The 24771-nt window shown below is 46.3% G+C and overlaps 1 protein-coding gene across 4 annotated transcripts in view; it reads right to left on the bottom strand.

Moving 5' to 3' along the window:
• The window catches only part of MVB12B (multivesicular body subunit 12B), a 313178-nt gene that overhangs the window by 205157 nt on the left and 83250 nt on the right, over window positions 1–24771 (bottom strand). For all 4 annotated transcript variants that reach the window (XM_030207471.1, XM_030207469.1, XM_030207472.1 and 1 more), the window contains exon 4: window positions 19374–19470. In XM_030207471.1, the coding sequence (XP_030063331.1) occupies window positions 19374–19470 (97 nt within the window). The remainder of the gene's footprint in view (window positions 1–19373; window positions 19471–24771) is intronic.

Genomic DNA, 24771 nt, shown 5'->3' with positions numbered 1-24771 from the left:
TAAGAGCCTCCTGTGGGGAACCGTGTCAAAAGCTTTGCTGAAATCTAAGTAGATTGCGTCTATAGCTCGACCCTGATTCAATTCTCCTGTCACCCAATCAAAGAATTCAATGAGATTCGTTTGGCACGATTTCCCTTTGGTAAAACCATGTTGTCTGTGATCTTGCAACTTATTGTCTTCCAGGAAAAGCTGCCTGATACAGAACAGTTAGAGTGCATTTTGCTAAATTTAACTTTAACCAAATCAAAATGATCCTGCTAACGTAAACATTTTCTTAAAATGGGAAATAACAAATAATCCATATATGCCAAAGCTAGCCCGTGAAAAATCCAGAAAATAAAAGTACCTAATTTAATAGGCATGCCAATGAACCAATGAAGTTTAATTAAGGGGGGAGGAGATCACCATCAACTTTGCTTGTCTGACAGATTACACATGCTGCAGCATTTTGCAATGATTGCAATCTCTTTACCAATCTACCAGAAATCCCTAACAAAGAGAACATGGGAAATTATCAAAGCATGAACCCAAAAAGTTTTAAACTGATCATACACAAAATATTTCTGAACACCAAGTATTCTCAATTAAAAAAAAATACTTTATAACTTTAAACCAAAGGCATCCTCATGTTCAAAGTACCAGATCAGAATCCTACATCCAACAGAGGTGCTAAATAATTTCAGAAAGATTTTCTAAATGTAAAACCTGTTTTTGCAGATTGAAGGTGAATTATTCAAACTTTGCCATCATATGCACATATAAAAGTATATGTATGGCACAATTCCATATATTCTTTTATATGTGAAGAATTTGGGGTTTCAATCCGAAGGCTGAGCAACGCCGAGTGGATAATATAAGCAGCACTTACCACGATCCCAGTTTCCCCTGATGAAGCCATTGTTGATGATACAGGACCCCATTAGGATCGGGGCCTGGACTGAGCAATTTTGAAAGCTGAGCGATGAGAACGGATATGGACAAGCACCGCCAAAGCTAAGCGACGTTTAGGATATAAACATTCTCATTGGTGTTGTGTGGCTGAAAGAAAGTTGTTACAAGAGAAGATGCTGAGGAGACGTGAAGTCATTGAAGGTTTAATATAATTAAAAATCAAAAATTTTAAAAATTCAAGAAATTCAGGAGGTTTTTGCCAATGATTGGTCCCAGTCGATGGGCAGCTGTGGTCCTCCTCAGGGCAAGTTTAAATGATATATGAATTCCACAGCTAGGAGCCATTGACTGCCGAGGATTTTTTTCCTTCTGTGGGTACACTGATGAAAAGTTTTTAAAAATTGTATTTTGGAAGTGAGCAAATCGGTTTGATTTGTTATTTTGCAGGTGGATTGAAATTTTGGCTTGGAAGCTGAGTCTTACACATTGTTTTGTTTTGGGATTTGGGATTCTCAATAGAAGGGAGATACGATAGAGACATTTAAATACCTATCAGGCTTATTTTCGAAAGTGATTGCCGGCCATCTTCCAACATAAATCAGGAGATGGCCGGCGATCTCGCAAAAGCGGTGAAAATCGGTATAATCGAAAGCAGCGTTTTTGACAGCATCACTGCTTTCCCTTAGCCGCGCCGGCGAAAGTTCAAGGGGGCGTGTCAGCAGCAAAGCAAAGGCGGGACATGGACGGGCATGGGCATGGCTACCAGATGGCCGGCATTTGCGGATAATGGAAAAAAAAAAGCGGAGTTATTCAGTATTTCGCCAGGTTTACTTGGTCCTTTTATTTTCACGACCAAGCCTCAAAAAGGTGCCCCAATTGACCAGATGAGCACCGGAGGGAATGGAGGATGACCTCCCCGTAGTCCCCCAGTGGTCACCAACCCCCTCCCACACTAAAAAAATAAAAATAAAAACCTTTTTTTACCAGCCTGTATGCCAGCCTCAAATGTCATACCCAGCTCCCTGACAGCAGTATGCAAGTCCCTGGAGCAGTTTTTAATGGGTGCAGTGCACTTCAGGCAGGCAGACCCAGGTCCATCCCCCCACTACCTGTTACACTTGTGGTGCTAAGTGTTGAGCCCTCCAAACCCCCCCCCCCCAAAACCCTCTGTACCCACATGTAGGTGCCCCCCTTCACCCGTAAGGGCTATGGTAATGGTGTAGAGTTGTGGGGAGTGGGTTTGGGGGGGATTTCGGGGGCTCAGCACCCAAAGTAAGGGAGCTATGCACCTGGGAGCTAAAATAAGTACCTGAATATATGTAAACCGCTTTGAATGTAGTTGCAAAAACCTCAGAAAGGCGGTATATCAAGTCCCATTTCCCTTTCCCTTCCCTTGTGTATTTTTTAAAAAAATTTTAGAAGTGCCCCCTAGGGTGCCCGGTTGGTGTCCCAGCATGTGAGGGGGACCAGTGCACTACAAATGTTGGCTCCTCCCATGACCAAATGCCTTTTTTGCCGGGTTTGAGATCGCCGGCATTTTTTTCCATTATCGCTGAAAAACAAAAGCGGCCATCTCAAACCCGGCGAACTCTGGCATTTGGCCGGGCTAAACCGTATTATCGAAAAAAAAAAAAAAAAAAAGATGGCTGGCCATCTTTTCCGATAATACGGTTCAGGCCAGCTGTTGCGCCGCCCGCCAAAATAGATCGCAGGCGAAATAGATCGATTATGCCCCTCCATGTGGCAAAAATGCACAGGAGGCGAGTCTCTTTCAATTTAAAGGAAGCTCTGGAATGAGGGGACATAGCATGAAGGCGAAAGAGAATAGACTGAAAAGTAACCTGAGGAAATACTTCTTCATGGAAAGGGTGATGAATTCATACAACAGCCTCCCGGTGGAGGTGTTGGAGACAAAAACTATATCTGAATTCAAGAGAGCTTGGGACAAGTACACAGGATATCTAAGATAGTGAAAGAGAGAGTAGATGGCATGGATGGGCAGACTGAGGGTGGTAGTGTCTGAGGATCTCAAAGGGACAACACAATGTGACAATGCAGTGGCTATAGCCAGAAGAATGCTAGGCTGCAAAGAGAGAGGTATATCCAATAAAGGAAAGGAGGTGTTAATGCCCTTATACAATTTGTTGGTGAGGCGCCACTGGGATTATTATGTTCAGTTTTGGAGGCCTTACCTCACTAAGGCCCCGATACTCAAAAGTAAATGCAGGAGCTAGAGACCATTAGAGCTGTACTAGCACCCACATCTACCAGTGCAGAATGTTTCGAGGCCTGGAGTGAAGAAACAAACGAGTGTGCAGATGAACAACACAAGTAGCATGCTAATGTAGTCAAGCTCAGAAGTAGCTTGGAGGAGTACCAGATCAGTGGCTGGAGGCACACCGCCAACTTCTTCGCTCCTAAAGCATGGAGGAAGGGGGCAACTGAGGAAACAGATTTCTTCAGGTTCAGCTACCCCACCAGCCACTGAAGAGGTACTGCAGCTTTGGAGGGTGACAGATCCCCAAGGTCACCCCCCCCCCCCCCAGTTAACACCACCGATTAAATCTCCTTTTCTTCCTCCTTCCTTCCTCTTTTCTGCATTTCTCCCTTTTTCTGTCTTCCCCCAGACCCCCCCCTCCATTTAGGATCTGGGATCTCTTCCTTCCCACAAAGCTCTCACAATTCCCTCCCTCCCTCAGCCCCCCCCCCCCTTTTACAGTCCAGTCTCTCTCCCTTCCACCTTAAAATCTAGTCTTTCCCTGGGCAGTGGTACCAGCACTCATAGGCTGCCTGCGGCTGCAGAGGGACTTTTTCTCCAAACAATCCCACCCCTTCTGATGCAACTTCCTGTTTTCTGAATGGCAAAACGGTTCAGAGAAAAAGCCCCGGTGCAGGTCACAGGCTGCCTATGAGTGTACGAGTGTCGTTACCACTAGAACTGCTCAGATAAAGACAGGATTTTTTTCTTAAGGTACTGTGGGTGAGGGAAGGAATTGCAAGAGTTCTGCGGGGCTGGGAAGGGAAAGGAGTGATGCCAGACCATGCACGGAGGGCAGGAGAGAAATGCAGCAAGGCACTATTAATTCTTAATCACAATTAAATTAACGTGTTTATTGTGATTAACATGCAGCCTATACACACATATATTATATAGATAGATGGATAAAAAACACACACACACACATACACAGTGCATTTTTTCTAGCAAAAAAAAAAAAAGGGTACTGGTACTCAAATGCCATTCAATCCTTCAGTCACTGAGGGATTCACCACACAATAGCCCAGGCCAAGGAGGTTTAATAAGACAGGAGATGGCATGAGATCATAAAGTTGAAGCCATCTCCATGCAAAGCCGCCATCTAGGTAATACTGAAACAAAGCAAACAAACTCTCAGCTGCTGTATCCATGTTGTCACTGTTCATTGTTATTTTATCTCAGTTATAGTTAAAAACATGACAAACTTGTGCAGCATATGGATGTACAAAAATGAACTATCACAACGGAATAACCTTTCATCAGTTAGAGTAGTCTTTCGCTTTATCGTAAGACAAAATCCTCAAGACGTGAAAAGAGTTTCTAGCACAGCCTGCTCCACTGGCACCGGAGGAGCTAGCGAGATTGAGTCACTCATCTCCTCCCAGGTAGCAGAACCACCCTCCTGCAACATTAACACAAAGATCAATGGAAGCTGCATCCCACTGGTCCAAGGCCCCAACTCTGCGGCTGCTTTAACACATTTTCTGCCTAAGCAAGAAGTGCACCAAACAACCATTAATAAGCACCACACAACATACAAGCAACCAACTAGAACAGCCTTAGACTTTTAAAGATGTACCACATGTGGGCAGTTGTAAATGTTTGCTATTGTTTTTACATAGAAATATCTTTATTGTTATCATAAACAAAAATAAAGGCATATAACAGCACTGAAATCCACAATACAGCATTGGAAATAAAAGCAAGCTCTGGAACAAGGTCAAAAACATTTTGAATGAAACCCTCCCCCTTTCACAGACCCCAAGAAAACTCCCCAAACCCACCCCCTCGATCCCCTCATAATAGGAGAGAATGCAAAACCTAGGAGGTTTAATAAAACAATATAAATCTCTATTTGGTATTGTTGTGGACTAACCAATATGGCGGCAAGCTCCACTGGCTTCAGCCCAGAAAATGGGCCAGATGCAACTCCTGTCATTAAACTCCTTGAGCTAGCCCCCTACAGCCTGCAACAAAATCTATGGTAAGGCAGAATTGGTTTGCAGAGCCTGGGCTCTTTCATTAATACCTGGAGACCATAGTTCCAATTTTAGCAGGCAATTGAAAAAGGTGCCAGTAACTCAGTACCCCCTGAAAAAAAAAAGCCCTGTATGTATACACCCTGAAGGAAAGGAGGGACAGCTGAGATTTGACACAGAGATATACATATTTGAAAAGTTACCAATAAACAAACCAATTTTTTCAGAGATGGGGGAAGTGGTAGAACTAGTGGTAAACTGAAGTTGAAGGGTGGAAGCCTTAGGAATAACATCATAAAATACTTTTTCATGAAGAGGGTGGTGGATGCTCTAGTTCTGAGTACCTGCTTGACCTTTTTTCACTCCCTTCTCATACTAGATCTTCTCAAGTCAAAGATTCTCGCTTTTTCTATTTCCCCATCTTTCTCTGAATTTCAATTTAAGATGATGTTGGAAAGTTCAATCTGTTAACAGGCAGTCCGATTCTGGAAGTCTTCAGAAGATTTGAGAACCGAGTTCCTAGTATCTTTTTCAGAAACATTTAAAGACTTGTTTGTTTAAAACATTTTGTCATAATTTCCTGTTATTTGTATTTTATTTTTGTTATCCGCTTTCAACCATTTTTGAGAGTTGGCAGAATACAAAAGCCACATTACATTAAAGCTTGGAAAAGTGGCTCATTTGTGGGACTTGTGCTCTAAACATCAGAGAGAGACTTCTACTGACTGCATATATACAATTACAACATTCTGGAAAAGAATCAGAATGTTAGCAGCTTTCAGGTATTTTTTTTAAAGTGCAGCTCTGATAACCAGACATAGTATAGAGTTGATAACGGCACACTGTTATATATGTTGAGGACAATTTCTCCAAGTGGATTAGTTTCGCGCATACCATGACAGGACCGGACCTCACTCCTAAGCCAGGGTATGTGGAATATGATCTGTCTCTCAAATTTACTGCTAACTTTCACCATAGTACCTGCATTGTGCCAAAGACAGCTTCTTTCTGGACTTCATAAGATGGAACATGTATAGGCAACTTATCCAGGTGTTCTTGGAAGTTCTTTATCAAGCCTGTGGCACCCAGAACAATGGGAAATTTCTGTATTGTTTCACATTTTCTTGGTCTCAGACTGCATTTCTTCGTACTCGAGGATCTTCCCCCTCTCCCCGCAATTCGTCGAGTAATCGCTTGGGACTGACACCTCTATAAATCAATGATGTTTCTCTCTTTTACCACTATATCCTGTTTCCTTGCATCCAGCTTTTTATCAGTCGGGATAGGGATGTCCCAGATGATCATAAACTCTTTGTTTGCGACTTTATACAACATTGTATGATTAAGCTATGAAGTCAAATTATTGGGCAGACTGGATTGACCATACAGGTCTTTATCCACTGTCATTTACTAAGTAACTACTCATACTTATAGGTGGGTGTACACATAGATGGAGTATTGGCACTGTTAGTGATATTAAACAAGAATCAGTCAAACACACTTGATCCTGCTCCTGATGCACACGGAACCAGGCTGCACTCATGCATGTGCAAACGCAGGGTATCATTCCTAAGTTGACAAAGCATGGTTTTATTACAAAGATGTTTCAACTGTCCTTCAGGGCTGTCAAACAGTCAGAGTTTCCAGATGGTCAAATATGTAAATGGACTGTAATCTAAAACCCCTGGCAGCATATAAATCTCATGAATATTCATGGTGGACAGGCTGAAAATCAGACCTCTTTTAACAGCCCTGTCGGACAGAGCAGGACACAGCAGTGTATGAACATGGGCCTGTGTTTAAAGGCCCCGTCTCAGTGCTGCATGTACTTGGAACTTGGGCCAGGGAACAGGTAGGGCAACAGCAGCAGTGCAGAGTTGGGAAATGCTGAATACAGGACAGAGGAGTGGGAAAGGGGAGGGGAGATGCTGTTCGTCTGCTACCTCCAAATGTTGCCTCCCCATACAAATGCACTCGCACAATAGATTGAAAAGACTGCATTTCTACAGTGGTGTGAAAACGTCCTGCATCACCTGTTCAGAAAATTATGTTTTTGTGTATTTCTCTTTCTGCTATGAGTTAATGAAACCAAATTTATATACAGTATTAAGTTCATAAGCAAGTTGTAAATTCAATTTTGCATGTACTTAGCATTGAAATTTTTTATTTAGCGCCATCTATCCTATTTTTTGAGCCATGTATAATATGATGCTAAGTGTATTATGTATATCACAAGTTCAAGAGTAGCACTGTTAAATTTATTTTTACTTTAATAATTATTTTTTTTATTAATTCTGTGGCCCTGAAAAGAACCGTTTGAAACAATTTATCAACTTTAATACTTAGCTAAAAGCTAGTCAGAAAACTCTCAACGCCATTGGTTCATTTCGATCTGAAAATGCATCAAGTTTAGAAGCTTCTAATGGAACACCAATGGGCGGGATAAAAACCATTACAGGCACCGAAAAATATCAGAAAAACACATACAACTGATGTCAACTTGAATTCTGAAAATGGCATATGATATGCAATATTTTCCACCTTACATCTGGCCAGAAAGCTGGTCAGAGTTGAAAGTTATCATCGCACAGGTGATGCAGACTTCTTCACACCCAGTGGCGTTCCTAGGGGGGGCGGTGGGTGCGGTCCGCCCCGGGTGCATGCCGCGGGGGGGTGGGGGGGTGCTGCGCGCGCCTGTCCGTCATTCATTCCATGCTCCCTCTGCCCGGGGGGGGGGTCCTTTCGCCAGGGGTCGCTGCACCCGGGGGGCGGGGCCCATCGGCGATCCGCCCCGGGTGTCAGCCCCCCTAGGAACGCCACTGTTCACACCACTGTAGGCCTACAGAAGAACGGTGGAAAGAGTTAACATTTCTGTTTCTATTATGTACCTTAACTGCTAAAATTGAAAAGGAAAGAGGAACAAGTTGTGAAAACCAGTGTTCCCTCTAAGCTGAGAGTATGTGTGCACGCGTACACGAGTCAGCAAGGGAGCACACACGCCTAGCAACTACACACACACACAAGTTTTTGCTGGGTTTCTTTCTTGTGAACATAAATTATTCCACACATGGGTCGAAGCTGAAAACTTCTGCACAAAGTGTTTTTCATGCGCATATGGGCCAGCAAAAATTAGACAGACCACTGGTGGACACCTGTACAAGATGTTATGATAAGTAAGTGGCATGTATAGATAAAGAGAGGTAGAATTGTTTATTTTTGTACATAACAAAATTAGGGAAAACTTGGGCCAGAAGCAGAGAAGCAGCTTAGGAGTGGGGATTCAAGGCAACTTGTTAAGGTTGAAGTTTAAGCTATTCAGTGGAAAGCCTTAAATTTATTGTTTTGTTTAAACAAAAATACAAAATGTGTGAAGATGGCTTTAAAAATTGCACTCGACAATTTTGATATGTGAAAAACGGACTTCCAAAAAGCAAAAAATGTAACAGGGCCCATCTTTCACCCATCTGGATACTGATGGAAGGTGTGGTACTATCTAATTTAAAAATTTCCTTAATAAGTTTGGGTTCTCAGCATTATTTCAATATTCTCAAAATACCTCAAGCCTGCTCTGGCTCTGGATGTATGGATGCATTTTCCAACGTATCCAAATTCTTTCCTAGGCCCGATTCTGAAACTCTCAGGCATGTGCTTGAAAACTCCATCCTGGCAGCATCCCTATCTTTAACATGTGTAGCCATGGCCTATGCATCTAACTCAAATATTTACTGAAGAAAATCAAAGCGCTGTAATAATGCAACCTTGAAAAGTGTTTAATGCACTGTAGAATTATTTATTCAGAATCGCTGCTGCTAAAGCAGATTACATTTTAACCTACAGGGCAAAGTAGTAAGCATGATATGACTACAGTAGATGGTTTGAAGACACCATTATTACATGTGATACTATCAGTGAAATGTGGCAGCAATAACTTTCCCTTAAATAAAACCAGTCGGCATGTCAATTTGAAGAATAAAATCCAGATGTTTTATTTGCTATCAGTGCTGCTGCTCCTATTCTGCATTTTGTGCTCTTCTCCCATCTGCAACAAAGCAGGGCTTAAGTACTCAGTCACTAATTACACATGCTTAAGCAGTGTTAATTTTAAGTGAATGCACTGCCAAAAAAAAGTCCATAGAAATGCTAAAGAAAGTAGAGAAAACAAAATAGCTCTACTTCACCAACACCAGGTTTCTCCTAATACTGCATGGAATGCAACACTTCAGTTTAAAATTAAGGCCTCTCCAGCTTTTCTTCCTCTTATTCATCACCCCCACCTCCCTTCTCTAAATTTATAGGATAGCACCATAACATAGAAATGAGATGGCTAGTAACGAGTTACATTTAAGCTGTACTTTTGTACTTAGTAAAAGTACAAATTTGGAAAGTAGTTTTCAAAAAAAAAAAGTATTTTCCATCCTTCTGTTTCTCCCCCACTACAGGCTTTCCAAATGATGTCAGCCGCAGCTTGCAGCTGATTAGACCTGAACTTCTGATCCCATAAACAGCTGAGCTGAGACCTGAAGTTCAGGCCCAATCAGATGCAAGCCAGGATCTGACATCACCAGGAAACCCTAGTTCCTGCTCTCTACACCTGCCCAGAATAGCTGTTGATTGGCTATTACTTTGTTGCTGTCAGGCTCAGATGACTCCCCAGTCTGAACTGCATCTTCACTGCATGCAGGGCCCGCTCCCTCTCCCCTCCCATCCACCATGCCCTGAAGCAGTCTTGCTCCCTCCCTCCCACTGCACCTCTACTGGGCTCACACTAATATACTACCATGGGAGACATGCGGGACCAGACTCTCTGCAGCGCCGCTAGTACTTCCTGTGCGAGGCCCGCCTCATCTGATGTAAACTTCTGTAGGAAGCACTAGCAGTGCTGCAGAAAGCCAGGTCCCGTGCGTTTTCCGTGGTAATTTATTAGTGCGGGCCCAATGGAGTTGCATGGGAGAGGGAGCAAGCAAGACTGTGCTGCAAGGCTGCAGTGGATGGGTAGGGCGAGAGAGAGAGATTAGCCAAGACTGGATGGATGGAGAGTATGACTTCTCAGGGGTTCAGTTTAATTTTTGTCTACATATTCCTATTTTTAGTTTGGGGTTATTTTTTCTATACTTCACGAGGGTCTACCTGTGATCATTTGTGGAAAAAAGCCAGGTATTCTGTTAGCATCAAGTGTCTGTAGGACTGATCTGAAGTAAACCAGCTTCTTTTGTTTTCCAATAGGTGTATTAATGTTCTGCTGCCCACTGCAATGTTCAGGGTGGGTTTTTTTTTTTTTCTAGGAAGGACCTTGTATGACCCTCTGGAGATTTGATTGTAAATATAACTAGATTCTGTGGTCCAACTTGTTAAGAATACTTTTTATTTTGTAGTAAAAAAGTAGTTTTTAAGAGCTGTACTTTATTACTTTTACTTGAGTACTGTTTTTTGGGTTTTTTTGGGGATAAGTCTTTCTACTTTTACTTCACTACTTTTGAAGCCAGTACTTCTAATTTTTACTTAAGTACTTTTAAAAAGTAACGAACCAATCTCTGATAGAAATGTAGGCTATTTGGAACCAAAGCCCCGATGCTCAAAACTCTGGAGCTATACTGAAGAACGGCAGAACACCTTCCTAAATGCTCAACACTAATGACATTTATTTATTTACTAGTAAAAAAGGCCCATTTCTGTAGGCAAGGAAACGGGCCTTAGGCAGGCAATTCCCCCCCCCCCCCCGTGCTACGGCCCCCTCAAACCCCCCCCCTTCCGCGAACCTGTCGTTCCCCCCCCCCCCCCCCCGTGCCAGCGAAAACTGCCGCCGCCGTTGTTGTGCTACCTGTGCTTACAGCTGAAGTGTTGTTCTTCCCTTCCCGTAGGTTCTTCAATCATCTTGTCTGGACGTTCCTCTGCGTGCGTCTGACGTCAGACGCACGGAGTTAAACTTTCTGAGAAGATGATTGAGGAACCCACCTGAAGGTAGTGCACAACAGCAGCGGGAGGGGGGTGCGGTTTTCGGCGTTCTGGGGGGGGGGGGGGGGGGGAATCGACAGGTTCGTGGGAGGGGGTGGGTTTCAAGGGGGCTGTAGCGCGGGGGGGCGTGACAGCTGATTCCGAGGCAGTAGGAGGAGTAGGGAAACTACTCCTCCCCTTGCTTTGGAATCAGCTGTGTTCACGTCAGTGACGTCCGTGCGTGTCTGCCTCGTAGACCACTTGCAGCCAGGGAGCCACGGTCCCAAGCATAGAACGTTGGAGGTGAGAATTATTATATAGGATTACATTTGTACCCTGCTCTTTCCCACATACAGCAGGTCCAGTGCGGCTTACATAGTAAAAGAAAGCATCTTACATGGTAAAGAAAACAGTAAAAACAAGGAAATGTAGGAAAAGTATTATAAATTGTGATGATCATAACTACTTACATTATGAAAGGCATTACAAAGGACATGTGAAAAGAAGGTAATGAACTAGAATATGGAAGGTAGACAAGGATATGATAGGTGAAAGGGAAGGAGAATGGGAGGGAAATGGTAAAGAATGGAGAGAAGAAGATGAGGGATTGAGTATAACATTGGGGTCAGAGTAAGCGTCGACGTCTTAGCAGAAGTATCGTAGGTGATCTGGTGGAATTAAGCTGGTCCATTAGGGTAAACTTGCTTGAAAAAATGGGACTTTAACATTTTCCTGAAGGTAAATATAGACACGATGTTAGTGTTGAGCATTAGCGAGTTGTTCTGGCTTATGCACTCAAGAGTTGCACATCAAGCATAGATCTTGTTCGCATGTGCCTGCGCTGAGTCGCACACTTGGAGCAAACTGGGGGAGGAATAGAAATGAGCCGTGAGACATTGCAGACATCACTGGAAGTAGTAGTGAAATCACAATTTATTGGACTGGATGATTCATCATCCTGTCCCTCTCACAAGGTAGCAAACACTGGCCTGTCAACTGCCACACCAGATCTGGAAAACATGCCTAAGTCATACTTTAAAAAAAAAAAAAAACCCACACACACATTTTCCTTACCTAACTTACAGGTACTATCTAACCTCCAGCAGTGTCAAGGTTACTCTTTGGTGAAACCTGCAGTAGATGAGGCCGTTTCCTTTAATTCCTGGACCCCTAACGCCATCTCTGATCTGATGTAAGACTTTCAGCGGTAGGGGATCCTTTTTTCCCCCCCATGCTGTTCTCTCAGCATTACAGAGAACAGCAAATTAACTAAATTTGACTATATTTGAATGCTTATCACACTATCCTTTGGCATGCTCGTTGTTCTCCATGGTTGAGCCCTCTGATCATTCAGCACTAGCAAATGTGAGTGGTACTCTGGTGCTAACAGCCTTTAACGCATGCATTCTCAGCATCGGGGAATCAGTGCTTTGCACCTCTGAGGAAACAAGAAATTATATCAGAGGCAGGAGGCCTGCAGTAGGGAGGAGCCTATGGGAGTCACTACCTCCGCCTTCATTTGAAAAACAAGAGAAGAATAGAAAAGGCAATTTCGGGGAAGGGGGATGGGGAGGAAGAAAAGGGCGGGGGGGGGGGGGGGGCAACGGCGAGGGAGCCGGGGTGGCAGCTCATTTTCTGCCTCAGGCAGCAGATGGTCTGGGGCTGCACCTGCGTATCAGTCTGGAAAAAAAACACTTCTTTATCCATAGTGGTCTGCCTTTTTTAAGTTTCAAGTTTCATTTTATTTGTCATACTACTCATGGGCAACAAATCCAAGCGGTTTACTGCATAAAGCGAATGCTACATACCTGTAGAAGGTATTCTCCGAGAACAGCAGGCTGATTGTTCACACTGATGGGTGACGTCCACGGCAGCCCCCTCCAATCGGAATCTTCACTAGCAAAGGCCTTTGCTAGCCCTCGCGCGCCCATGCACACCGCGCATGCGCGACCGTCTTCCCGCCCGAACCGGCTCGTGTTCGTCAGTCCCGTATATAGCAAGACAAGGGAAGACAACTCCAAAGGGGAGGCGGGCGGGTTTGTGAGAACAATCAGGCTGCTGTCCTCGGAGAATACCTTCTACAGGTATGTAGCATTCGCTTTCTCCGAGGACAAGCAGGCTGCTTGTTCTCACTGATGGGGTATCCCTAGCCCCCAGGCTCACTCAAAACAACAAACATGGTCAATTGGGCCTCGCAACGGCGAGGACATAACTGAGATTGACCTAACAACTTATCCAACTAACTGAGAGTGTAGCCTGGAACAGAATAAACATGGGCCTAGGGGGGTGGAGCTGGATTCTAAACCCCGAACAGATTCTGAAGCACTGACTGCCCGAACCGACTGTCGCGTCGGGTATCCTGCTGCAGGCAGTAATGAGATGTGAATGTGTGGACAGATGACCACGTCGCAGCCTTGCAAATCTCTTCAATAGTGGCTGACCAAGTGGGCCACTGACGCTGCCATGGCTCTAACATTATGAGCCGTGACATGACCCTCAAGAGCCAGCCCAGCCTGGGCGTAAGTGAAGGAAATGCAATCTGCTAGCCAACTGGAAATGGTGCGTCTTCAGGCGGCTGAAGACGTGCAGAAAATTCCTGGCCAGAGGGGTATATGATACCTTTGATGTCACACCAGACGGCAAACCTCCTCCATAAAAAGAAGTAACTCCTCTTAGTGGAATCTTTCCTGGAAGCAAGCAAGACACGGGAGACACCCTCCGACAGACCCAAAGAGGCAAAGTCTACGCTCTCAACATCCAGGCCGTGAGAGCCAGAGACTGGAGGTTGGGATGCAGAAGCGCCCCTTCGTCCTGATTGATGAAGGTCGGAAAACACTCCAATCTCCAGGGTTCTTCGGAGGACAACTCCAGAAGGAGAGGGAACCAGATCTGACGCGGCCAAAAAGGAGCAATCAGAATCATGGTGCCTCGGTCTTGCTTGAGTTTCAACAAAGTCTTCCCCACCAGAGGTATGGGAGGAAAAGCATACAGCAGGCCTTCCCCCCAATCCAGGAGGAAGGCATCCGATGCCAGTCGGCCGTGGGCCTGAAGTCTGGAACAGAACTGAGGGACCTTGTGGTTGGCTCAAGATGCAAAGAGATCTACCAAGGGGGTGCCCCACACCTGGAAGATCCGGCGCACTACTCTAGAGTTGAGCGACCACTCGTGAGGTTGCATAATTCTGCTCAACCTGTCGGCCAGACTGTTGTTTACGCCTGCCAGATATGTGGCTTGGAGCAACATGCCATAACGGCGAGCCCACAGCCACATGCTGACGGCTTCCTGACACAGAGGGCGAAATCCGGTGCCCCCCCTGCTTGTTGATGTAATACATGGCAACCTGGTTGTCTGTCTGAATTTGGATAATTTGGTGGGACAGCCATCTCTGAAAGCCTTCAGAGCGTTCCAGACCGCTCGTAACTCCAGGAGATTGATCTGCAGATCGCATTCCTGGAGGGACCAGCTTCCCTGGGTGTGAAGCCCATCGACATGAGCTCCCCACCCCAGGAGAGACGCATCCGTAGTCAGCACTTTTTGTGGCTGAGGAATTTGGAAAGGGCGTCCCAGAGTCAAATTGGACCAAATCGTCCACCAGTACAGGGATTTGAGAAAACTTGTGGACAGGTGGATCACGTCTTCTAGATCCCCAGCAGCCTGAAACCACTGGGAAGCTAGGGTCCATTGAGCAGATCGCATGTGACGACGAGCCATGGGAGTCACATGAACTGTGGAGGCCATGTGGCCAAGCAATCTCAACATCTGCCGAGCTGTGATCTGCTGGGATGCTCGTACCCGGGAGACAAGGGACAGCAGATTGTTGGCCCTTGTCTCCGGAAGATAGGCACGAGCCGTCCGAGAATCCAGCAGAGCTCCTATGAATTCGAGTCCCTGTACTGGGAGAAGATGGGACTTTGGATAATTTATCACAAACCCCAGTAACTCCAGGAGTCGAATAGTCATCTGCATGGACTGTAGAGCTCCTGCCTCGGAATTGTTCTTCACCAGCCAATCGTCGAGATAAGGGAACACGTGCACTCCCAGCCTGTGAAGCGCTGCTGCTACTACAGCCAGGCACTTCGTGAACACCCTGGGCGCAGAGGCGAGCCCAAAGGGTAGCATACAGTACTGGAAGTGACGTGTGCCCAGACGAAATCGCAGATACTGCCTGTGAGCTGGCAATATCGGGATGTGCGTGTAGGCGTCCTTTAAGTCTAGAGAGCATAGCCAATCGTTTTCCTGAATCATGGGAAGAAGGGTGCCCAGGGAAAGCATCCTGAACTTTTCCTTGACCAGATATTTGTTCAGGGCCCTTAGGTCTAGGATGGGACGCATCCCCCCTGTTTTCTTTTCCACAAGGAAGTACCTGGAATCCCAGCCCTTCTTGCCCGGATGGCATGGGCTCGACCGCATTGGCGCTGAGAAGGGCGGAGAGTTCCTCTGCAAGTACCTGCTTGTGCTGGAAGCTGTAGGACTGAGCTCCCGGTGGGCAATTTGGAGGTTTTGAGGCCAAATTGAGGGTGTACCCTTGCCGGACTATTTGAAGAACCCAACGGTCGGAGGTTATAAGAGGCCACCTTTGGTGAAAAACTTTCAACCTCCCTCCGACTGGCAGATCGCCCGGCACGGACACGTTGATGTCGGCTATGCTCTGCTGGAGCCAGTCAAAAGCTCGTCCCCTGATTTTGCTGGGGAGCCGTGGGGCCTTGCTGAGGCGCATGCTGCTGACGAGAGCGAGCGCGCTGGGGCTTAGCCTGGGCCGCAGGCTGGCGAGAGGGAAGATTGTACCTACGCTTACCAGAAGAGTAGGGAACAGCCCTCCTTCCCCCATAAAAACGTCTACCTGATGAGGTAGATGCTGAAGGCTGCCGGCGGGAGAATTTGTCGAAAGCGTTATCCCGCTGGTGGAGCTGTTCTACCACCTGTTCGAACTTTTCTCCAAAAATGTTGTCCGCTCGGCAAGGGGAGTCCGCAATCCGCTGCTGGATCCTATTCTCCAGGTCGGAGGCACGCAGCCATGAGAGTCTGCGCATCACCACACCTTGAGCAGCGGCCCTGGACGCAACATCAAAGGTATCATATACCCCTCTGGCCAGGAATTTTCTGCACGCCTTCGGCTGCCTGACCACCTCCTGAAATGGCTTGGCTTGCTCAGGAGGGAGCTTGTCCACCAAGCCCGCCAACTGCCGCACATTGTTCCGCATGTGTATGCTCGTGTAGAGCTGGTAAGACTGAATTTTGGCCACGAGCATAGAGGAATGGTAGGCCTTCCTCCCAAAGGAGTCTAAGGTTCTAGAGTCTTTGCCCGGGGGCGCCGAAGCATGCTCCCTAGAACTCTTAGCCTTCTTAAGGGCCAAATCCACAACTCCAGAGTCGTGAGGCAACTGAGTGCGCATCAGCTCTGGGTCCCCATGGATCCGGTACTGGGACTCGATCTTCTTGGGAATGTGGGGATTACTTAGAGGCTTGGTCCAGTTTGCCAGCAATGTCTTTTTTAGGACATGATGCATGGGTACTGTGGATGCTTCCTTAGGTGGAGAAGAATAGTCCAGGAGCTCAAACATTTCAGCCCTAGGCTCGTCCTCCACAACCACCGGGAAGGGGATGGCCGTAGACATCTCCCGGACAAAGGCCGCAAAAGACAGACTCTCGGGAGGAGAAAGCTGCCTTTCAGGAGAGAGTGTGGGATCAGAAGGAAGGCCATCAGACTCCTCTTCAGAGAAATATCTGATGTCCTCCTCCTCCTCCCACGAGGCCTCACCATCGGTATCAGACACAAGTTCATGAACCTGTGTCTGAAGCCGTGCCCGGCTCGACTCCGTGGAAACACGGCCAAGGTGTGAGCGTCGAGAGGTAGACTCCCTCGCCCGTACCGGCGAAGCTCCCTCCGCCGACATCGTCGGGGAGCCTTCCTGGGAGGCGACCGCAGTCTGTACCGCAAGCGGCACCAATGTCGGAGACCTCATCCCGGGCAAGGGGCCAGCCGGCGCCTCACTCGACGGTACCGGTGGCGCAAGCACCCCTGGTACCGGAGGGGAAGGGCGCAACAGCTCTCCCAGGATCTCTGGGAGAACGGCCCGGAGACTCTCGTGCAAGGCGGCTGTGGAGAAAGACATGGAAGCCGATGCAGGTGTCGAAGTCAGAGTCTGTTCCGGGCGTGGAGGCTGTTCCGGGCTGTCCAAGGTGGAGCGCATCGACACCTCCTGAACAAAGGGTGAGCGGTCCTCCCGGTGCCGATGCCTACTGGGTGCCGACTCCCTCGGCGACCCAGAGCTCTCAGTACCGACGCAGGAAGGAGACCGGTGTCGATGCTTCTTTGACTTTTTCAAATGAAGCATGTCACCGGAGCTTCCCGGTACCGATGAGGAGGACACGAAAGACAGACTCTCGGGAGGAGAAAGCTGCCTTTCAGGGGAGGGAGTGGGGTCAGAAGGAAGGCCATCAGACTCCTCGTCAGAGAAATATCTGATGTCCTCCTCCTCCTTCCACGAGGCCTCACCATCGGTATCAGACAAGTTCACGAACCTGCATCTGAAGCCGTGCCCGACTCCACTCCGTGGAAACACGGCCACGGTAGGAGCGTCGAGAGGTGGACTCCCTCGCCAGCACCGGCGAAGCTCCCTCCGCCGCCGACGTCGTCGGGGAGTCTGCCTGGGAGGCGGCCGTAGCCGGTACCGCTTGGAGACCTCACCTCGGGCAAAGGGCCAGCCGTCGCCTCACCCGATGGTACCGGTGGCGCAAGCACCCCCGGTACTGGAGGAGAAGGGCGCAACAGCTCTCCCAGAATCTCTGGAAGAACGGCCCGGAGACTCTCGTGCAGAGCAGCTGTGGAGAAAGACTGAGAAGCCGATGCAGGCGTCGAGGCGGTTCCGGGCTGTCCAAGGGGGAGCGCATCGACACCTCCTGAATCGAGGGTGAGCGGTCCTCCCAGTGCCGATGCCTACTGGGTGCCGACTCCCTCGGCGACCCAGAGCTCTCGGTACCGAGACGGGAAGGAGACCGGTGTCGATGCTTCTTCGACTTCAAGCGAAGCATGTCACCGGAGCTTCCCAGTACCGACGAGGAGGACGTAGAATCCAACCGTCGCTTCCTCGGGGCCAAGGCCGAAGAAGGTTGATCTCGGGGGGGGGGTTGTACCGCAGGAGCCCTCAGGGCAGGAGGAGACCCACCCGAAGGCTCACCGCCACCAGCAGGGGAATGGACAGCCCTCACCTGCACTCCAGACGAAGCACCACCATCCGACGACATCAGCAATAGCGGAGGTCCCGGTACCACCGACGTCGACGCAGCCTTCCGATGTCTCGGTACCGACGATGCAGAGGTCGAAGACTTCGATGCTGTCGCCGTCGATGCACTCGACGAGTCCCATGCTGTTGTCGAAGAGCCCGGGAACAACACGTTCCACTGGGCCAATCTCGCTACCTGAGTCCTCTTTTTCAAAAGAGCACAAAGACTACAGGCCTGCGGGCGGTGCCCAGTTCCCAGACACTGAAGACACGAAGAGTGCCTATCAGTGAGCACTGGGTGCACTTCTTGAAGCCACTGGAAGACTTCGATGACATGGGCGGAAAAATCACGCCGGCGAAATCAAAATTCGCGATGATGACGAAAGGCACCAAAAGGAAGGGAGAAAAAAACCCGTACCGAGGCCAAATAGGCCGGTCCCAAAAGCGAAAGGAAACTTACGCGGGGAAAAAGCTGGAAACACGGGAAAGGGGTAAAGACCTGATCGGTCTCTTTTTTTTTTTTTAAAGCGAAAATCACGAAGACGCGCGAGGTCAACTTGAGGGGCACGAAACGGCGCAAAACACGACCGTCCCGAGCGCGGGCAAAAGAAGACTGACGAACACGAGCCAGTTCGGGCGGGAAGACTGTTGCGCATGCGCGGTGCGCATGGGCACGTGAGGGCTAGCAAAGGCCTTTGCTAGTGAAGATTCCGATTGGAGGGGGCTGCCGTGGACGTCACCCATCAGTGAGAACAAGCAGCCTGCTTGTCCTCGGAGAAAATATATTAAAATAGCATTAAAGCAGAAACACAAATACAATAACAGGACAGAAAGTAAGAAAAGCAAAAACAATGTCCCTGCACCATCAATCCTAGAACTGAAAAGCAGGAATCAACCACCATAAACTTCACACAAGAAGGTTCTAAAAGAAGGGTCAAAGGAAGTTTATTCCAGAGTTGTATGAAAGAATACATGGATTTCCTCTTCCTGTAAACTTCTTATGCACACACACACACACGTATGTCTCTCTTTCTATAGATTTACACACATATTGAAAAGCAAAAGCATATACATATTCTGTGTGCTACTTACGTGTATCCACAGTTTCTTGAATTGGAATGAAACCCACTGGTAATGTGTCCTTTATATCAATTAACTTCATATCGACTAGCACATTACCTAAATGGCTCTGAACATAAGGCAGACAGAAAAAAAAAATGGGACTTTGCATCTAAATAAGTCACATCTTCATTCTACACGATAAATCAACATATATACACAACTGAGCTACCTTCACACTACTGCATTCTCCTGCTTAAAAATAAATAAATCATTCTGAAAGCAAACCAGACCTAAAGCATAACCCAAGTGAAATTCATGGAATTGGCCATCTCCATAAACCTTTGGGTGTTTAGAAGCCGAAGCATTTTACATTTCAAACCAACACCCTCTGATGACAGCTTGCTCATTTTAACCCGTTTTCTAAGACCTCCCATTTGTCCTATCTCATACCTAGACTATAAGCTGCATGCCAACATGAAGTAGAACCAGGAATGTGCATTCGTTAGTGCCCGTTTGATTTGTTAGTGTGCCTTAGTTTGGTGGTTAGTATGTGTCAAATCAGTTCAGAATGCAGTAAAACTTCTAACGCACGTTAAATTGACTGGTGCACGTCAATAATGGTAAGTAAAATAAGTATGTGAAAGAAATTGAAACACACCCAAAAATCAGGGGGAAAAAGCCAAATGATTTGAAAATTTCTGACTTGTGCACACATCCCCATATTAATATCTGTCCAGTGCTGCAGTTATCTAATGGGGCAGCTCTCAGATCAAAGCTTTAACAGGCTAAGTGGGGCAAAAACATATACAGAAGTTTCTCTACTTACTGCCAAGTTCCCTGTGGGTTAAAGTTATATGGACCTCAATTGAAAGAGGAGCTGGGAACACGTTTCTAGGGATGCCCTCGTACTCATCCACCCTACTTCCTGTTTTTCCTACACACATTTCCATGCAATGGTTTCTGCTTTAAACAATCACATCTAATGAGATGTTTTTAAAAAAAATTTCCATGATTCTACTCAATTATTTGTCTTGATTAGATTGGAAACTGTACAGAGCAGAGACCACTCAAGTGTACCAATACAGAGCTCCATACACCTCACAGAGCTATACGGTTCTGTTTTAGCTAGATTACAGAAATATCTAATGGCTGTAGTCAAGTTTTGTACTATGACCTGTTTGTACCCTGCAATTTCTAGAACAAGGAGAGGGCTCTCCTGACCAGTGTGGTAATGGTAGGAGGAGACTCATTTTTAAAGGAAACTTGGACTGGTATAAAACCACAACCCACTGTAATCTGTCTTTGGTTCCCCAGCCACAGTACCATTGGGCAAGGGGAAAGGAGAAATTAGATCTTACCTGCTAATTTGCTTTCCTTTAATCCCTCCGGACCGGACCAGGATTGGACTGATGGTTTGTGCTCGCCTACCAGCAGGTGGAGACTGAGAAAAAACTCTGACTCTAGAGAGCCAATAGGAGCCCTGGCCATGTGACCTTAGCCTCAGTATTTGAATAACAAAGCAGGAAAGAAAGAAAGACCTTCTGTGCCGTATGGAATCCTAGCAGCCACAAAGCACTCGGCAATGCCAAGTATCAGAGCTCACCAGCAACTCTCACCAGAGAAGTGGTATGGCCCGATATGTATTACAGCTCACCAGCAACTCTCACTAGAGAAGTGGTATGGCTCACTTGTACTATAGCTCACCAGCAACTCTCACCAGAGAAGCGATATGGCTCACATGTAATATAGCTCACCAGCAACTCTCCCCAGAGAAGTGGTATGGCTCACGTATAATATAGCTCACCCGCAACTCTCACCAGAGAAGTGGTATGGCTCACTTGTCTTATAGCTCACCAGCAACTCTCACCAGAGAAGTGGTATGGCCCACTTAAGATTTTATATATATTCCATCAACTGAGCTTACCAGCAACTCTCACCAGAAAAGTGGTAAATCATATTTAAGGTTTTATAGATATTCCAGCAACTGAGCTCAGCCACAACTCTCACCAGAGAAGTGGTATGGCGTATTTAAGGTTTTATAGATAGATTCCAGCAATTGAGCTCACCAGCAACCACCAGAGAAGTGGTATAGACCACGTAAAGTTCTGTATATATATAGTATTGTTCCACGAATCGTAAAGGAATGAATACACTTCCTACTGAATACACTTCCTACTTAATAAAAGAAGCTAAAGAGTAGAGAGAACATGGGAGGGGCCTGGTCCGGTCCGGAGGGACTAAAGGAAAGCAAATTAGCAGGTAAGATCTAATTTCTCCTTCCTTAGCGTCCCTCCGGACCGGACCAGGATTGGACTGATGGGAAGTACCAAAGCAGTAATCTGAAGGGAGGGACACTATGAAAACTGCAGAGAAATGTTCATGCTGCATAGGCCACCTGGCGACAACTAACATGTAGTGTGTCCCAATGAGCAAAATAAAATGAAACTAGGACTAAGTTGCCAACTTACCAATGTGCACCGAGAGCACCAAAAATCGCCATAGTAAGAATAGAGCCCGCTTCTGAAGTTGTGGAATATGTTGTAATACGCTGTGGAACTGCCCTCTCAGCGAGAAGAGAAATAGACATTCTCATTTCCTTGATCCTTCGCGATATAGCGGGTTAGAAACAATGAAAAACTTTTACGCCTACTGGCTAGAAGGACAAAACCAATAAGAAAAAACCGATTGGGAAAGGTGAAAACTTTAAACTACAGCAGACCGAAAAGAAGTTACCAACCGTAGAAGTATTCCACACATAGATCTACTTGCTGCAATGGCTACTGGGAAACACTGCTTGAAGAGGAAAACTTTATAGAAAAAGTTATGGCTACTAGAAAACAGAACTTTAAGAGTCTGTTCACCTAGTTCACCTAGCTGGTGGACGAAGCGGGAGGTACAGGTTCAGGACTCCTTTAAGAAACCGCTTTGACAGTGGATGCTGCATAAGCGTGCGGTTGTCAACAGTATCATGCATCACTGATAGAGCTGCCAAATGAACTCTAATGGATGAGTAAGACAGACAAGATTTCACAAGATGCAGAAGATATTCCAAAACATGCAAAATGGATACTGTTTGTGGAATGAAGTGGTGAGAGGAGTACCACAGAGTGAACCGTCGCCACTTTGATTCATAGGACTTTAATGTAGATTTCTGTCTGGAAGCAATTAAAACTTGAAGTACTTCCTGCGAAAATATCAAAGATGTTGCAGACCCAGTAACCACGCCATAAGTTTGAGTGACTGGGGGTCCGGATGTAGAAGGGTGCCTTGGTTCTGCGTAAACACCTAGTGAGATGATGGAAGAAACGCATAAAGAAGGCTGAAAAACCCCTGCTGGACATTGGCATCTGTCCCTGTCTCCGTCAAGACTGTTGCTGAACGGAAGAAGCAAGAAATGTTTGTGAGCCTGAAGGCAAAAAGAGATAGCCCTGAAGTGTCGCAGTGAGGAAGTAAGACTGAAAAAATGAGAGTCCATTCACCTAAATGCAGGGTGACACAACTAAGAAAAAATGAGTACAAACTCAAGAGTATACTCTTAACTCCTCCTTGGCGGATGACATAACCCATTGCCATGGCAAGGACCAACATAGCTCTCTCCGCCTTGTTTGTCAGTAGGGAAAACAAAATTCACCCGAAGGTAAAACGAATTGCTGAGGTCCCCCAGAAAAAAAAAAATATATACAAACAAACTTCTGCCAAAAAGTGTACTGCACGAAGCATCCCAATGACAGAACTAAGGTTCTTGAGATAACTAGATGACACTTAAATAGTGCGATTGATGACCCTGAGATTCGCAATAGGATGAAGGAAAATTCCTTCTTGGGCATTAGAAAGTAAAATTGCATTCTGCAGAATAGAGCGAGGAAATGGCCAAAGGCCCAAGGTCACCAAGAAAAATATAAACTGGGATGTTTGCAGAGGAGACAAAAGACTGTGCGCCAACCTGACTAAACAAAGAGAAAATCAGAGATATCTGATGAGAGATCAAATGAGAGGCCTGGCTACAATCACCACCCAACCTAGAGACTGTAAGAAATGCAACACCCGGTGCGTGACCTGAGAACTCTGCTGATAAGACTTTCTCCAATTAGGCAGTCGTCTAGGTAAGAATGAAATGACCCTAAGAGCGCAATGAACATCCTCTTAGATCTATAAAAGAACGGAAGAGAGAGTACTGCTGAAAATGACCGGTTAATGCATAAGCAAAAAACTAGCCATTCTCTGGATCCTGAGGAGAAGAGGAAGGGTGACCAAGGACACCAGTTAAATAGGGCTACAAACTCCAACCCTATCTCTATGGCGTTCCATAGTTGGGTAAGTTCTGAATATAGAAAGTTCTGAATATAGGAGTCCACCAGCTATGGTAGTACGCTCCAGACAGAAAAAAATTGTCCCAGTATGAACGTCTGATTCACCGGCCTGTAATTTCTTGGATCTCCCTAATCCACATACCACTAATCCACGTACCACGGTCATGCGTCCTCCCTCACTGAGATGTAGATTGTAAGCTCCTTTGAGCAGGGAACGTCCTTCTTTGTTAATTTGTACAGCGCTGCGTAACCCTAGTAGCGCTCTAGAAATGTTAAGTAGTAGTAGTAGTACCAGACTCACACCCAATAGATATGAATGTTGAGCTTGTTTCAGGTTAAAACACCGAACCTAGGCCCAGGGTCCCCGGTGTTTCTAGTGGTGAACAGCCATGGCAAATATTGTATGAGTTAGTTTGCAGAATTACTGCAAAGCCTTGCTTTTGGAGCAGAGATTTCTGTTCGATACTCTCGTGAGAGGGTTTTTTTTTTTTTTTTTTTTTTTTTTTTTCTTTTCTTTAATGCTGTTCTGGCTGTAGAAAGGTGGACATTTGAGCTTCCCCAGAATGGCAAAACTTATGTACCTATGCCCATTAGATATGAATGCTGGACTTGATGGACTTTAGGCCTTACCCAGCATAACCATACTTATGTACCTATGGTATAAATACACAGGAAGTGAGTGAATCCCCTTCCAATTGAAAGAACACTCTGGAGTGAAGGCGCATAGAATGAAAATGAAAAAGGACAAACTTGGAAATTACCTGTAACGAAAAAAGTGAAGTTGTGCCACAGCCACTTGGTGAAGGCAGTGTAGACAAGACTGTATCTGAATTCAAGAAAGCTTGATATAACATCAGGTCTCTAAGGAAGAGGAAGAGATAGCAGATGGTATGTATAGGCATACTGGACCAAACCAGGATGTTTATAATCTGCCAATGCTGAACTGATAGAGTAGAGACAAACACGAGTAGATGGTTTGAGGACCGTCCACTATCTTTAAGTGAAAGGATGACTTTATTCTCTAAGTGACCATCAGGCTCATTTTCAAAGCACTTAGCCTCCCAAAGTTCCATAGAAACCTATGGAACTTAGCCTCCCAAAGTGCTTTGAAAATATGC

This window comes from Microcaecilia unicolor, chromosome 6 (assembly GCF_901765095.1).
Source record: "Microcaecilia unicolor chromosome 6, aMicUni1.1, whole genome shotgun sequence".
NCBI lineage: Eukaryota > Metazoa > Chordata > Amphibia > Gymnophiona > Siphonopidae > Microcaecilia > Microcaecilia unicolor.
Note: the sequence above shows the minus strand (reverse complement) of the source record. Positions and strands in the feature narration are given on the sequence as shown.